General features: G+C 38.3%; 1 protein-coding gene across 2 annotated transcripts in view; it reads right to left on the bottom strand.

Moving 5' to 3' along the window:
* Window positions 1–4,276: 4,276 nt before the first annotated feature.
* The window catches only part of LOC126101152 (N-acetylglucosaminyl-phosphatidylinositol de-N-acetylase), a 106,248-nt gene continuing 94,211 nt past the window's right edge, over window positions 4,277–16,313 (bottom strand). The window contains exons 5-6 of one of the 2 annotated variants that reach the window (XM_049911844.1): window positions 9,732–9,862; window positions 4,277–5,131 (exon numbers count right to left, since the gene is read on the bottom strand). In XM_049911844.1, coding sequence (XP_049767801.1) covers window positions 4,994–5,131; window positions 9,732–9,862 — 269 coding nt within the window. In that variant the 3' untranslated portion in view covers window positions 4,277–4,993. Of the gene's footprint in view, window positions 5,132–5,404; window positions 5,853–9,731; window positions 9,863–16,313 lie in introns of those variants that run through there. The other variant, XM_049911845.1, reaches the window with a different exon arrangement.

The following is a 16,313-nucleotide window of genomic DNA, read 5'->3' as shown; positions in this document are numbered from 1 at the left end:
TCTGAATCGCTAGCATCCTTCTCCGCTGCGTTGCCATGACTGGAATGTCTGTTCAATAACTATCTGCAGGAAATGACATCATTTGGGACATGTGCAAGGTAGAGCGTTGGGGTATTACAGGTGGATGGAATTAAGGTCCAAAGCCAGGGCTGAGTAGGGAATCCCTCTGCATATCAGAGAGGCCTTGGTTAATTTTGGAATTAAAGAAGTGCAGGAAGAATTGTACCTTAGATTACATTTTTAAAGCTAAATTTTACAAGATTTTAAATCATCAACCAGATTATATTAGTGTTTATGCTGACGGATCTAGGCAAAGGGACTTTATCAGCTGCTCAGTCATGTTCACTGAATTTTTACTCAGGACAGGGCTCCCAGAGCAGTTTTCAGTTTACTAAGCAGCATTATTTGCTATCCTTACTATGCTGAGGGCACTAGAGCAAACAAGATATCATTGTGGCAAGAAATTATTTATCTGCTCTGGTTCCTAAAGAGCCTGTCTTGCTATTGTACGAATGTACTCAATGGGTAGGATGACCCAAGATATAAAAGAAACTTTTCTTCTCTTACAAAGGCAGGAGAAGGTAATAATTTTCTGCTGGGGTTTGCAGCACAAGAGGTTTGCAAAAATGAACTCACTGATGCAGCTGCCAGGAGACCTTCTCCCTTCAACTTCCTGCTGACTGTACAGACTCCCTGCTTGCAGTCTCACAATCCACAACACCATGTGTTGGTCAGATGCTCAATGGCTATAAGTAATGAGCAGTAAGCTGCAGTCAGTGAAATCTACAGTGCGACTGTGGTTAACCTCCTTGAGACCATAATGAGCTGAAGAAGTAGCCCTTAGAAGGCTAAGAATGGGGCATTGTCCCTCGACACATGGCTTTCTCTGATCATGGGAGGATCTGCCAGTGCACCAAAGATGCATTACACAGATGCCAATACAGCATATTTTAATTTTGTGAATTATATTTGATGTTCTGATGGCAGATCTTTGTCTCCACAGGACCTGTGCTCTATTTTAAATGCTGAGCATGGTACATGTTTTAAGTTTGTAATTGTCATCAGGGGCTCCTTCCAAAAATATTAGGGGTGACATTTTACTGTGCTGCAGACTGGTTGGGTCACCTTGCCACAGTAAACTATCCCCTTTTAAATGTATCTGTCATGGTATTTTATACCTGGTTTTATTTACAGTTATTTCCTGTGCATATCATTGACTGTCATTTACAACTCTGCATATATAAAACTTCTACTTTACATTTTTGTTTATTATGCTATGTTAGTTGGAAATTTATTGTTGATTTAATAGATTTTAACCAAACTGTCTATTTCATGGAAGGACACTGGTGACTTCACAGATTAGTGTTTTTTTTCTTTTCTTTCTTCCTTTTTTTTAAAATAATATCTAATGCACAAGGCTTCATTTGGGATTAACATGCTTTCTGTTCTGGTTGAGAAAACATCACAAAGCTAGAACATTCACTGATAGCTTACCATTTCATTACCTACAAATAATCACCATATTTGTTAACTTTGAAGAAATTGCTTACCAGTCCTAATCTATGCAAGACTGCAGTTCAGCATAATTGTGAAAACTAACACACTGTTGCAAATGTAATTTGTTATAATTGCCTATTCTGCAAACACAATTCAGCAACTCTGTTTTCATGTTTTAAAACAGATTGCTTTGATTGTGGTTGTCACATGCAAATGGTATAGAATAAAGCCTTTCAGGAATAAAACAGATTATAGCACATGAACATGATACTACACTGACTAAATGAACATGCAAATACAAACTTTGATGTATGTGATTAGCTGGAGTAGATTTAGTGGGACAAAGTGATAAAAAAGCTGCCCACTTTAATTTTTTATGTTGCTGCCTTACATCTGGCTACTGTCATAAGCATCTACCCGAATCAGCAATGGTTACATCGCCATGTCAAAATACTTCGTGCATATGTCATTTTTGAGTTTGTTCACGACTCAAATTCCTCCAAACAATTTTTTTCAGAGCGCAGTGTCACTGCTGTAGATTTTTTTATTAGACCTATCAAGTCCTCATCTCCTTTTCCCACATAACTACCATCACACTGAATTTGCAGACAACCACAAAAATTTAATTTATCTGTGCAATGAATGCAATCTGCTCTCGTAACGGAATTCTTGTTGCTTGAATTGGTCTAAGAATGTTCCAGTAAAAGTGATGACATATTTGTTGCTAGACATGGCATTATATGAAAACACTTTGTTACCGTTTCAGAACCATTCAGTGTAGTTTTTCATCCATTCCAAGATGATTTTTTTGGTACTGGATGTATCGTTCAGCAATAAATGACTTGAGCTACTACAAACACAGATCTACTGGATAGCTTTTTAAGTATTTCCCTGAACCACTCTTACAGTGTCTTGCTTTCATATTCAAATGATCTGCAACACCTTTGAACTCTGCAAAGCACAAGTCAGTATTTTGCACTAACCCATCTTCATTCCTAATATGACATACCACTGCCCTCTTTCCACTTCCACATGGTGTTTGGATTCCTCTTTCGTACACTATACATGTGATAATCGTACCCATTTCTTGGTGATGAACGGATTTTGTTAAATTATCAAAAAAATCTCACCTATACTAAAATTTTGCATCTGAATCTTCACCTTTTCTGTAGTCCTTCTGCTGTTTTTACATGGAGAATTCATTAAATACAAATTTTTGTCTCCTAGTGAAACCGTTTTGAAGGTATATGGCATGGGTGGGCAACCAGCAGGCCAGATGTTTGTAAGACAGCACTTGCAAAATAACAATGTTCTCAATGCACAAATAACTGTAAACACTTGAAGACAGGCAGAAAATGAACGTACTCTCAAAAATGCGTGTTTTGAGGCATAATTTGTTAGCAAGTAACGTCAAGAATTCGGTAATTCATGTGGGTGCATTATCCTATAAACAGTACCATCATGGGTGCCACAGTTCTGACTTTATGCACTACGAGCGCTGATGGTGTGTCACGTGATGAGGCAGCCCACGAGCTTAAGTAATTACGCAAATCAGGCCCATGGGTCACCAATGGTTGTCCATGGCTGGTACACAGTAACTGAAGTTTTACAACATTCTCTTCAGATTAATTTCACTATATTCATACATTAAATAGTTATATTTACTAGTTGCGATACACAGCTGCTCTTATTCTGTTCGCCTTTGTCCTCAAAATACATGTGGGAATTGCGCACCATGGACATCTTACAACTTTGGCAATTATACAGACTCTTGATAAAGAACAAAGCAAAATAATAATATCAAAATCACTATGTGATCCACATGCTGAGCTGTGAATGACAGCTGTTTCTGACGAGAAACAATGATGGCAACAATTCAAACTAACATATGTTAAAGATATTCGGAAACATGGCACTTGAGCAGAGGATAGTTGACAACACAAAAACAAATTCATTAAACAAAAAGCAGGAGATATAAACTCTTGATGGTGCACTTGCTATTCTAATTCACTACGAAAAATCTTAGCATTTCACAATAATCATGAAATCTTCACCAGGAAAGAACTTGACATCCAAGGAGTAACAGATGCACTGAGACCAGAAATTATGTTGGCACCAATGATGGAATGTCTCTCACAGTGCTTTGTTTCAGTTATTACTCATAATAATGTATAGCACATACTCTTATGAAGTCTCTCTCAGCAACGTAACCTCTTCCAGGTATTGTTTAGTGCAAATCCAGTACGTTCACTAAATTTCCACAGCCTCCTCGATGATTGAGTGCCAGCAGCTTGAAGTGTGGGCTTGAATATGTTTTTATTCCTAAGGCTGTGTTGGATAACAGCAGATTTTTCTAGATTTCTGTATATGGAGTACAGCTGACATTCATTACAAGTTACTGAGAAAGTGTTGGAGTAGACTGTCCCATGTAACTGGAATATTATAAATACCACAGCTCTTTAAAGCCTTGACTACCTTTTACAGGGAGCAACACCTCATTGACTTCCTTAGGCGACCAAAAGATGGTTTTAATCCTATGTTTGTTTAACATTCACTTGATGGGCTCCACAGAATTGGTTATCATGTGCCGATTTTTGTGTGTTGCTTGCTGCACTTTGGTGTTTTCCAGGGAGAGATGGCTTTATTTCATATGAGCAATAGCCATATTGTGTGATTGAGGCTGAGTGGTTAGAAAATCATCTTAGAGGTTACATAAACCATATAACCTCTGTCTATATAGAAAACTGTGTAATCATTCAGGGAATGTGTCGAATAGAACCTGATTGTGAGAAATTCTTTATTGCACTTCTACATCAATAAAAGGTAACAGTTCAACGTGAGCATTACAAAAAAACAGTTCTTACACATTTGTACTGTGATAATCCTGTAGGAGATTCTCATCAAAATTACATTAACTTATGTCATTTTATAAGATAAAAACATAAGGGAACAACAAATTTTAGTGGCATTATAGGAGACAGTGGTTTACTATTAAATTTCTCAATTACTTATTCTACTGGTTTTAATTTGTCTTCCATAATACAAGTGTGGAGGTTATTATTAAATTTCAGTAGTTTAAAATTAACCAAAATAAATCAACATAATACATAACAAACTCACTCTTAAGCACACTATAAAAAGGATGTCTATATCACATACAGTCCTCCAAATCTGCTTTACAATCCTAGCCTCCTCAAGACAATGGTAATGTATTTTCACATTAACCAGTTAGCTACACTGCTCAACTTTAAAATACAAAAGTTTATAAATATTTCAACATGGGAAGTAGAATAAGAGCGTGACTTCATTCTTTCATTGGACCTCTCCAATTCATAATGGCAGTGAATGGTCCAGTATAAACAGAAAAATAAATGTTACATTACTTGTCTTCACATCCACAGCTACATGACAGTGTTATATAATGTTGACAATTATCAAACGGTAGTCTTTTGTAGTAGCTGCCAAATTCCATGTGGGACAAAGGGATTGTTGTATTTCAATCATCCAATTCGAGATCTAATTCAAGATCAATTATTTCGATTTCTTTCAATGTGTTCATAACTGTGTACCTTGAGAAAGCCATGTACAGTTTACGGAACCATACATACTGGGACTTGTGTGCTGCCATTGCTGTCTGAAACAAAAAGAAACACTTTTAAAAAGTCCTCTCTCTCTCTCTCTCTCTCTCTGTCTGTCAAGTTAAGTTAAGTTGACAGCAAATGATTTCAGCAACTTACTAATGGAAACTCCTTTAAGAGTCTGCAAACATAGAGAATGAAAGGACACTCCAGAACACATGTAACAGCACTACTGACATATCTGTGTGTGTGTGTGTGTGGGGGGGGGGGGGGGGGGGGGCACGCAGGCACACATGCAAGCCTCAGAAATAAAAAAAATGGACCCAAAGATACATGTCTTATACCTTGCACGCACAAAGATTTGGAAGTTGTGAAAACCTGCTTCCAGAGTTATGTACTTTAATTCATTGTCTCCCATTCAATTTATGCTTATACAATCTCTTTTTAGTGTGGCACAGACAGACACACTGTTTCTGTAACAAAGAAAGAGTTACAATACATAAAGATAATGAGACACATTACTTACAAGGGGATGGTGAGACGTGACATGCCAAAATTTGCCTGATTGCTTTGCCAATTTTAGTTAATGTCAGTTAAAATTCACAAGAGAGATTGTAACTGCCAGTTGCTGAAAAACAATTATGGAATGTGGGATTTTTGTCACAGTTTCCAAGCTTGAAACTCCCTATGGTACAGATTTGAATTCTTGTGCTATACAATGCAGCTTTCTCTCATCACTGCCTCTATTGGCTTGTGATGCAAGTGTTGAACCAGCAACTGAAAGCATTGTAATATAATTAAATATCCGTGGAGAAATAAAGAGTCATATTTAATTCATAAAGTTCCTTCTAAATTGGTGTGGAGTATACATACAGAAAGACAATGTTTGTAGCATGTCAACATTAATTTTATTTCTTGGAATCAACACAGAAATGTGAAATATTGGTGCAGTGTTACAAATTTATATCTTTTGTACAACATGAACATACAATTAAGTATGAAATTAGACAGCCATGCATGTCGTAGACGGACAATCATTTTTTTTTCCTGTGGGGAATGACATGCAACTTATCATCTGGTATTACAGTATTTTTATAGGGATCTCTGAATTTGCAGACATTTGATTTCTCCACTATAATTTGGAATCATTTTGCTGCAAGTGCTAAACATTATCAGTCGGATTTTATTTAATGATAATTTTACACATTACCTATGACAATCCCAGCTAACGTCACTTTGTTTTCACTCAATACACTTTTGTGGAGTACTGTTCAACTTGTTTCACTATTGTGGTGTTGCCTTTCTATTGTATCCACTCTAATTGGTGCCAATGCACAATGATTTCTGCTGGATAGCTATTCCAGCACAAATGCAAATACAGAAATCTACGTATATAACGTCTCATACACATTTATCTCCTTTCTGAACTTGCCCCAAATATTATACATCCTGTGGACAACCAGCAGCCAGATTTCTGTTTCAGAATTTTGTCATTTACTATAGTTGCTTTCTAAATTAGTCCCCACTCTCTCCCTATTCAGCCATTTTATTCCATTTTATTTTGTCACAGACTATATCATAATAAAATCTTTGGGAATGTGTGTCTGTAGGGGTAGAGACAAATTGACTTTTGGTTGTTACTGTAATATTTATTACTGCTGACTGCAGCAGGCAAATTTAAATTCAAATATTGACAAAGTGATAAAAAATTTTCTTTACTGAATGTTCTCACTAACAGCACACAGATAACATCAATGATTATAATGCATTTAAGTACATACAGCCAAAATTTGTAATTATTTTGATGAGGCCAGATACACGACATGTTTATATTGATAGCTGGAAAGGCATAAACTCATATAGCACCCATCTTTAGATGTACCAAGGTAGCAGATGTTTTTTTAGTGTTTCAATGGTTTTTACATTGTATTCACTCTTTCGACTAGTGAAAATTCAAACTTGTTTTATTAGGTAACCCAATGCAATCAAGATGTTATATTTTTTGTTTTTCCTATGGGCATCTTCGGCACAAACTGAGCATAAATTTTCAATATTTGATTTTTGCAGCCACAATGTCACATAGGTCTTTTCGTGCAATTTACTGAAACCAGAATGCAAACGTTGACACAGTCAAACCTTTGTTCCTCTAATCAATATTTTACATAAAATCATATCACTCCAATTGGACAAGCAATCTGCCCTTTACTGTGAGCATTCATTCATCCTATAACTTAACAGCTCCAATGGTGAAAGTCCGTTGTTGTGATGTTAAAGAGTTGAAAAATTTAATTATGTCCCAAACCTCACATGCAATGGATGTTTATATTTGTCTTTATAAACACAGGCCACTCCTAAATGAAAAGGGCATATACAGTCATCAGTAACTGAATTAAGCACACTGTCCTAAATAATGTGTAGCACCTAGTTTCCTCTGATGATAAAGGTGTCAGTTTATGTCATGTACTCCATGAGTCACATTAGGGAGACAGTATGATGGAGGACTATTCAACTGCAATCCACAATGGATGGAAAGCAGTTGGTGATCGGTCCAAGATACACTCTGTTCACGGAACATTATCCCAGATGATTCAATAGGGTTGAAGTCAGGTTATCAGAGAGCCATCAAAGCACCTTATTGTCTGTGATGTATTACTCAAACAAATTTTGGCACAATCTGTGAGCAAGATGGTGGTGGCCTGTCGTGCTGAAGGTTAGGATCACCTGCAAAGTTGGACAATTCAATAATTCACTGGTGAGAAGCAATGGCAGATGTATCAGGTGACCTGTTTCATCCTTTGTAACTCACTCACTCCCCCCTCCCCAACACACCCAACATCTGCCAAGACAGTGTCCTGCTGGTAAGCAAACTGCATCACTGTGTGTGATATTTGACACTGTAATACCCTGCCTTCAATGTGTACCAGTGTACTGCAACTCATCAGCGCAGGGGATTGTTTCCCATGCTTTAAGCATCAAATGGCAGTGTTATGGTGCCCATATTAATCTCTGTGCGCTGTGATTTTGATTTTCCCCAGACACAGATATACAGAGGGCCAATTTATTCTGTATCCCTTAATGCAGAGATGGGTCTTGATAGTATTACTGAGCTCTCCAGCACTCCAGAGCATTGTGGCCTACTTATCTGCTGTTACAGTTCACATGAGTTGATAGCAACCCCTGTCACTGACTTTTGCTGCCCATGGAAGTTAATTCTCATGGTGTTAGTTTGCCCTGAATGCAATTACTCATGGCACACCATTGATGAGGGATGAAAAGTAATAAGACCAGTGTCTGCTTTACCTTAAACTTGGAGGCCTCCACATGTCTCCGACACCTTATGATATCGTCGTAGTCAAATGTCCTGACACAGTGCATCTTACTCATACTGTGTACTGCAGCCAGTAAAAGGCTTAACGACAATCACACAACACACTGTACTATTCCACTATGCGTAGAAGGCAGAAAATTTACGGTTGTGCTTGCAGATCATTGCACCACTGTTGCCAGAAATCATCAATGGAATTTATTTTCCAGATTACATATTGCATTGCAATATTGTTTTACTGTAATTAACAAAATATAATTTATATGACAACCCAAACATTTTACTGATATGTAACTGTATCTTCTCTGTCCAGCACAGAGCATGAAAACACGAGAAAATATTTACTGACTGCCAATGGCAACTTCTGACTGTGTGTGATGATATTAACAGCTGTGTTGTGACTAGGAGTCATCAAAAAGAAGTCTATCATAGCCCTGGCAAATGACAGTCCTTTCTTTCCAAAAGGTTTTCATAGAATCAAGAGCTGCTGGGCTATGTTCCTGGCTCTGGCAGATACGCCACAGTTACAAATTATGCCTGTACAGTTCTTAATTGTTAAAGTCCTACGGAACTAGTTCGGAAATTTCATGTTTATAAACTTTTTCACATTATCTAAGCTGTGGTGCTGAAACAGAAGATACCTACAAACTACTGCTTCTGTCACAACACCAAACATTATGCCAGAGTATCTCTGTGTCCCTCAGTGTATGTAGTTGTTTATAACTAAAGAACTTGCAGTCTATACAAACTTTCTCCACATAAGATGGAAATGCATTATCATCACACTTTTGTAGCAGCCCACCACACTAATAAAGAGAAGAGCTAGTTGGCTAAAGATCTGAATTGGTCCGAAATATGTGAGTATTAGATAGCCAAAAAGTAAGTTTGACTTATGGTGTGGCAAGCAGTTATTAATGTATCTGTTACAGAGTGGAAATTTGATTCTGGGGAAAGGAGAAGAGACTTATAGTAAGACTAAACTTTCAACCATCCTCCAATAAAACAAATTGGGAGGAGGTGTTGGTTCTACAAGATAGTGATCCAGGTTTGACCCATGATTCAGAACATGCTCTTGCATGGAAGGTTGACTTTAATACAAATACTGCTGTAGCCCAAGTTTCATCTGGTTTGAGGCCTCTAAGAATGCACAGTTACATGTTGTGCTGTATATTCTTAAAGGTAAAAAAGCTGACAGCACCCTTTATACCTTTGTAGGAGATGATAAAGCTGTCTGGGCATAAAAAAATCAGACTGATCCATCCAGTACTTTTGTTACAGCTTTATACAAAGAAATAGCAGACAACAATATTAAAATGTATATATTTTTTTACCTTCAGAATTTTGCGTTCATTTGAAGGCAAAATATACCAATAGGTGGACAGAAAGAAGCTCAAAGGAACATCTAAGATCCAAGAATATTTCCGCACTACATTAATAGATTCCAAGGCGTACGCTCTGCAATCTGTAAAATTTATAAAATATATACATTAGAAAAATAAGAAGAATAAAAATAAGTAAATACTCTACATGGCACACCTTTTAATTTATTCTGTTACACGAAAACACACTCATTTACTCCTTTTCCATGTGTGTCATAACTACTCCACCCCCCCCCCCCCCCCTCCCCTTTCCACACATTTTTATTTTATGGTTCACTCAGTTCAAAGTTCATAAAAGAAATGGAAATTTTTCATTGTTTGGTCCTATTCTCATTTCTCATCATGTTTTGTTAAAGTTACACTTACACTAAAAAACTTATGAGATATATTTAAAAAAAATATATTTACTGTATTGATATTAAAGCACTTGGACAGAATACACATATTACCAAATATGTGTGCAGCTCAAGCAAGGGAACAAATACTTACAGGACGGCCATAGACAATGTGGAAAGATTTACATCATTAAACAGCAACAAAATTATTAACGCACAACATAACACATGATTAAAGAAGGTACAGAAGAAGAAATGCATGAAAATATGCATCCATTCTTCAAGCATTCGCATGGCACAATAGATATGCAAAATACAAATGAGAAAGCACTGCTTGCTATAATTCAGTTTGAATAGTTTGAACTACACATGGTAGCCTTTCAATTGCAGTTCTCTATGAAGCCCGTTTCACTGTTAGCTATTTGTTATAGTATTGTGCTTTGACTACCATGCCGTATCATTGAGGAATTTTGTTTTATGGACATTAGACCACGTTACAAGGCAAATTTCTTTGAACCACAGTTCTTGCTGAAACAGTCTGATCATTTAAGAACTATCTTCAGGAGAAAAGGCTACTCTGACAAAGAGTATAGGCCTAGATCTGGAGCTTCAAGTGAAAAGAAACTAATTAAGGGAAAAGTTTTCCTCCCATTCAATTTCCACAGATTGAATCAGGAAAGTACTAACAAAACACAGTACTGACATAGTGTTTAAAACAAAAAGGCAGGTGTGGGAACATTTTAACACCGCAAAGGATCTAATTGCCACAGGAGCACACAGAGCCCCTTGACATGTGGTCAAATGCACAGAGGAACCACAAAAAGAAGCCTTCAGACCTGGCTTAATAAACAATACAGTGAGGTTGTCATCTGGGTAACAAAGATAAAGTGGCAGCAGCAAATCATTTGTTTACCGATACTAGGGTTTGACCTATATCTGTATTTCTAAATGGTCAACCTGGCTAAGATGCACACCCAGTTGTAGATTGCATAGCTAAGGAGTTCCAGGGCCAACAAAAACCTGATTTTCAATCTTTTCTAGTTATTGACCAATTTTACAAGTTTAAAATGGTGCCATAATCTACTCACTAAGAGGTATACTCTTATGTTAAAAATGTAACACGTACAACATATGTTACAGTCAGAAACTACATACATGTCTTGAGACAATTATCTCACTGCAAGCAAATATTCAGATTATATACACTCAGCATTTCAGAATGAGAGCATTTAGTGATTTGCAACAAACTTTTCACGTAATTTCAAACCTTTACAAAACTTTTTCTCATCACCCACCCTTCCCTCCCGCAAAATGATGAAAGGAAAAATGTTTATCACTTATTACATTTTTGCTGTTCATGCAGTAAAACTGCCACATCAGGCATCCTGTTTTAATTTATTACTTCACTACTACTAACTCTATTTGCAACACAGATTACAAGCAGTATCCACATATACCACTAACGTACCTGCAAAATTATGTAATTGTACAGCACATAATTCAGGAGATATGGCAAACACTGAAATGCGTGAAAAACTAGCATTCGCTTAAAACAGAATGTAAATTACCCCATACTGTGCTTATGCAATGTCGATACTGAGAACACTTAGCAAGTTCCAACCATCTTTAAAAATAATTTCAAACCTATTTTAAACAATTTCTCACTTACATGCTTGACGTCAAACTGGTTTGCTGTGACTCACCATGAATTCCTCTCCTGTACCAACCTCTTCATCTCAGAGTAGCACTTGCAACCTACGTCCTGAGTTATTCGCTGGATGTACTCCAATCTGTCTTCCTCTACAGTTTCTGCCCTCTACAGCTCCCTCTATTACCATGGAAGTCATTCCCCAATGTCTTAATAGATGTCCTATCATCCTGACCTCCTCCTTGTCAGTGTTTTCCACATATTCCTTTCCTCTCCAATTCTGTGCAGAACTTCTTCATTTCTTACCTTATCAATCCACGTAATTTTCAACATTCGTCTGTAGCACTACAGCTCATATGCTTCAGCTCTCTTCTGTTCTTGTTTTCCCATTGTCCATGTTTCACTACCATACAATGCTGTGCTTCAAACATATATTCTTAGAAATTTCTTCGTCAAGTTACGGCCGATGTTAGATACCAGTATACTTCTCTTTGCCTAGAACACCCTTTTTGCCAGTGTTAGTCTGCTTTTGATGTCCTCCTTGCTCCATCTGTCATTAGTTATTTCGTTGCCTAGGTAGCAGAATTCCTTAACTTCATCACCACCAATTCTGATGTTAAGTTTCTTTCTGCTACTTCTCTTTACTTTTGTCTTTCTTCGATTTACTCTCAATCCATATTCTGAACTCATTACACTCTTCATTCTATTCAGCATATCACGTAATTATTCTTCACTTTCACTCAGGATAGCAATGTCATCAGCATATTGTATCATTGATATCCTTTCACCTTGAATTATAATTCTATTTATGAACTTTTCTTTTATTTCCATCATTGATTGTTCGATGTACAGATTGAACAGGAATGAGTGAAAGACTGTCTTACACCCTTTTTAATCCAAGCACTTTGTTCTCGGTCATCCACTCTTATTATTCCCTCTTGGCTCTTGTACATATTATACACTACTGGCCATTAAAATTGCTGCACCAAGAAGAAATGCAGATAATAAACAGGTATTCTTTGGACAAATATATTACACTAGAACTGACATGTGATTACATTTTCACGCAATTTGGGCGCATAGATCCTGAGAAATAAGTACCCAGAACAACCACCTCTGGCCATAATAACGGCCTTGATATGCCTAGGCATTGAGTCAAACAGAACTTGGATGGCTTGTACAGGTACAGCTGCCCATGCAGCTTCAACACAATGCCACAGTTCATCAAGAGTAGTGACTGGCGTTTTGCGACGAGCCAGTTGCTCGGCCACCATTGACCAGACGTTTTCAATTGGTGAGAGATCTGGAGAATGTGCTGGCCAGGGCAGCAGTCGAACATTTTCTGTATCCAGAAAGGCCCTTACAGGGCCTGCAACATGCGGTCCTGCATTATCCTGCTGAAATGTAGGGTTTCGCAAGGATCGAATGAAGGGTAGAGCCACGGGTCGTAACACATCTGAAATATAACGTCCACTGTTCAAAGTGCCGTCAATGCGAACAAGAGGTGACCGAGACGTGTAACCAATGGCACCCCATACCGTCACGCCAGGTGATACGCCAGTATGGCGATGATGAATACGTGCTTCCAAAGTGCGTTCACCGCGGTGTCGCCAAACACGGATGCAACCATCATGATGCTGTAAACAAAACCTGGATTCATCCGAAAAAATGATGTTTTGCCATTCGTGCACCCAGGTTCGTCATTCAGTATACCATCACAGGCACTCGTGTCTGTGATGCAGCGTTAAGGGTAACTGCAGCCATGGTCTCCGAGCTGATAGTCGATGCTGCTGCAAATGTCGTCGAACTGTTTATGCAAATGGTTGTTGTCTTGCAAACGTCTTCATCTGTTGACTCAGGGATCGAGACGTGGCTGCACGATCCATTACAGCCATGCGGATAAGATGCCTGTCATCTCGAGTGCTAGTGACACGAGGCCATTGGGACCCAGCACGGCGTTCCGTATTACCCTCCTGAACCCACCGATTCCATATTCTGCTAACAGTCATTGGATCTCAACCAAAGCGAGCAGCAATGTCGCGATATGATAAACCGCAATCGCAATAGGCTACAATCCAACCTTTAACAAAGTCGGAAATGTGATGGTACGCATTTCTCCTCCTCACACGAGGCATCACAATGTTTCACCAGGCAACGCCGGTCAACTGCTGTTTGTGTAGGAGAAATCGGTTGGAAACTTTCCTCATGTCAGCATGTTGTAGGTGTCGCCACTGGCGCCAAACTTGTGTGAATGCTCTGAAAAGCTAATCATTTGCATGTCACAGCGTCTTCTTCCTGATGGTTAAATTTCGTGTCCGTAGCATGTCATCTTCGTGGTGTAGCAATTTTAATGGTCAGTAGTGTATATTACCTGTTTCTTCCTATAGCTTACCCCTATTTTCCCAGAATTTTGAACATATTGCACCACTTTACATCGTCAAACACTTTTTCCAGGTCGACAAAGCATATGAATGTGTCTCGATATTTCTTTATTCTTGCTCCCATTATCAACCACAATGTCAGAATTTCCTCTCTGGTGCCTTCACCTTTCCTGACGCCAAACTGATCATCATGTAACCCATCCTCAATTTACTTTTCCATTCTTCTGTATATTATCCTTGTCAGCAACTTGGATGCAGCAGCTATTAAGCTGATTGTGCGATAATTCTTGCACTTTTCAGCTCTTGCAGTCTTCAGAATTGGGTGGACGATATTTTTCTGAAAGTCAGATGGTATGTCACCAGACTCATACATTCTACCCATCAATGTGAATAGTCATTTTGTTGCCACTTCCCCGAATGATTTTAGAAATTCTGATGGAATGCTATCTATCCCTTCTGCCTTATTTGGTCTTAAGTCCTCCAAAGCTCTCTTAAATTCCGATTCTAATACTAGATCCCCTATCTCTTCTAAATCCACTCCTGTTTCTTCTTCTATCACTTCAGACCAATCTGCCCCCTCACAGAGGCCTTCAATGTGCTCTTTCCACTTATCCGCTCTCTCCTGCACTTCCAACTTACTTCATTTTTCAGTGACTTGTATTTCCGTATTCCTGATTTTCACGGAACATTTTTGTACTTCCTTCTTTCATCGATCAGCTGAAGTATTTCTTCTGTTACCCATGGTTTCTTTGCAATAACCTTCTTTGTAACTATGTTTTTCTTACCAACTTCTGTGACTGCTCTTTTTAGAGATGCCCATTCCTCTTCAACTGTACTGCCTACTGCGCTTCTCCTTATTGCTGTATTCACAGCCTTAGAGAGCTTCAAGAGTGTCTCTTCATTCCTTAGTACTTCTGTATCCTATATCTTTGCTAATTGATTCTTCCTGACTAATCTCTTAAACTTCAACCTACTCTTCATCACTATTAAATTGTGATGAGTCTTCATCTGCTCCTGGGTAAGTCTTACAATCCAGCATCTGATTTCAGAATTTTTGTCTGACCTTGATGTAATCTTTCAATATCACCCATCCTTTTCCAAGTATACCTCCTCCTCTTGTGATTCTTGAACTGAGTATTGCCATTACCAGCTGAAATTTAGTACAGAACTCAATTAATCTTTCTCCTCTCTAATTCCTTGTCCCAAGCCCACATTCTCCTGTAACCTTTTCTTCTACTCCTTCCCCTACAACTGCATTCCAGGCCCCCATAATTATTAGATTTTCATGTCATTTTACTATTGTATTACCTTTTCAATATCCTCATATACTTTCCCTGTCTCAATCTTCAGCTTGTGATATCAGTATGCTTACCTGTACTATCATTGTCAGTGTTGGTTTGCTGTCGATTCTGATCACAACAACCCTATCACTGTAATGTTCACAATAACTTATTCTCTGCCCTACCTTCCTATTCATAAGGAATAATACACACATTAAACCATTTTCTGCTACTGCTGATATTACCCTATTCTCATCCAACCAGAAATCCCTGTTTTCTTTCCATTTCACTTCACTGACCCCTACTGTATCTAGACTGAGCCTTTGCATTTCCCTTTTCAGATTTTATAGCTTCCCTACAACATTCAAGCTTCTGACATTCCAGACCCCGATTCATAGAAAGTTTTCCTTCCATTGATTATTCAGTCTTTTTCTCATGGTCACCTCCTCCCCGGCAGTCCCCTCCCAGAGATCCGAATGAGGGGACTATTCCAGAATCTTTTGCCAATGAAGAGATCATCATGACACTTTTTCAATTACAGGACACATGTCCTATGGATACATGTTATGTATGTTTAATGCAGTGGTTTCTGTTGCTTTCTGCGTCCTCATGCTGTTGATGTTTGCCAATTATTTTACTTTTAGTGGCAGTTTCTCACCCCAAGGACATGAGTGTACCCTGAACCTCTGTTTGCTCCTTCGCCCCCTTCGACAAGGCCATTGGCAGAATGAGGGTGACTCCTTATGCTGAAAGTTGTGAGTTAACGAGTATTTCGCTCTCATAAAAGTATATGGCCGAAAGAGTCACCCTGCAGGAATTGTGAAATGAACCATGTCGTCCAGGACTGGATGCCACAAATGGCGGAGATTCACCACGAGATAGGGGAACTC

This window comes from Schistocerca cancellata, chromosome 9, assembly GCF_023864275.1.
Source record: "Schistocerca cancellata isolate TAMUIC-IGC-003103 chromosome 9, iqSchCanc2.1, whole genome shotgun sequence".
Classification (NCBI taxonomy): domain Eukaryota; kingdom Metazoa; phylum Arthropoda; class Insecta; order Orthoptera; family Acrididae; genus Schistocerca; species Schistocerca cancellata.
The sequence above is the reverse complement of the archived record's forward strand: the minus strand, read 5'-3'. Positions and strand labels throughout refer to the sequence as shown.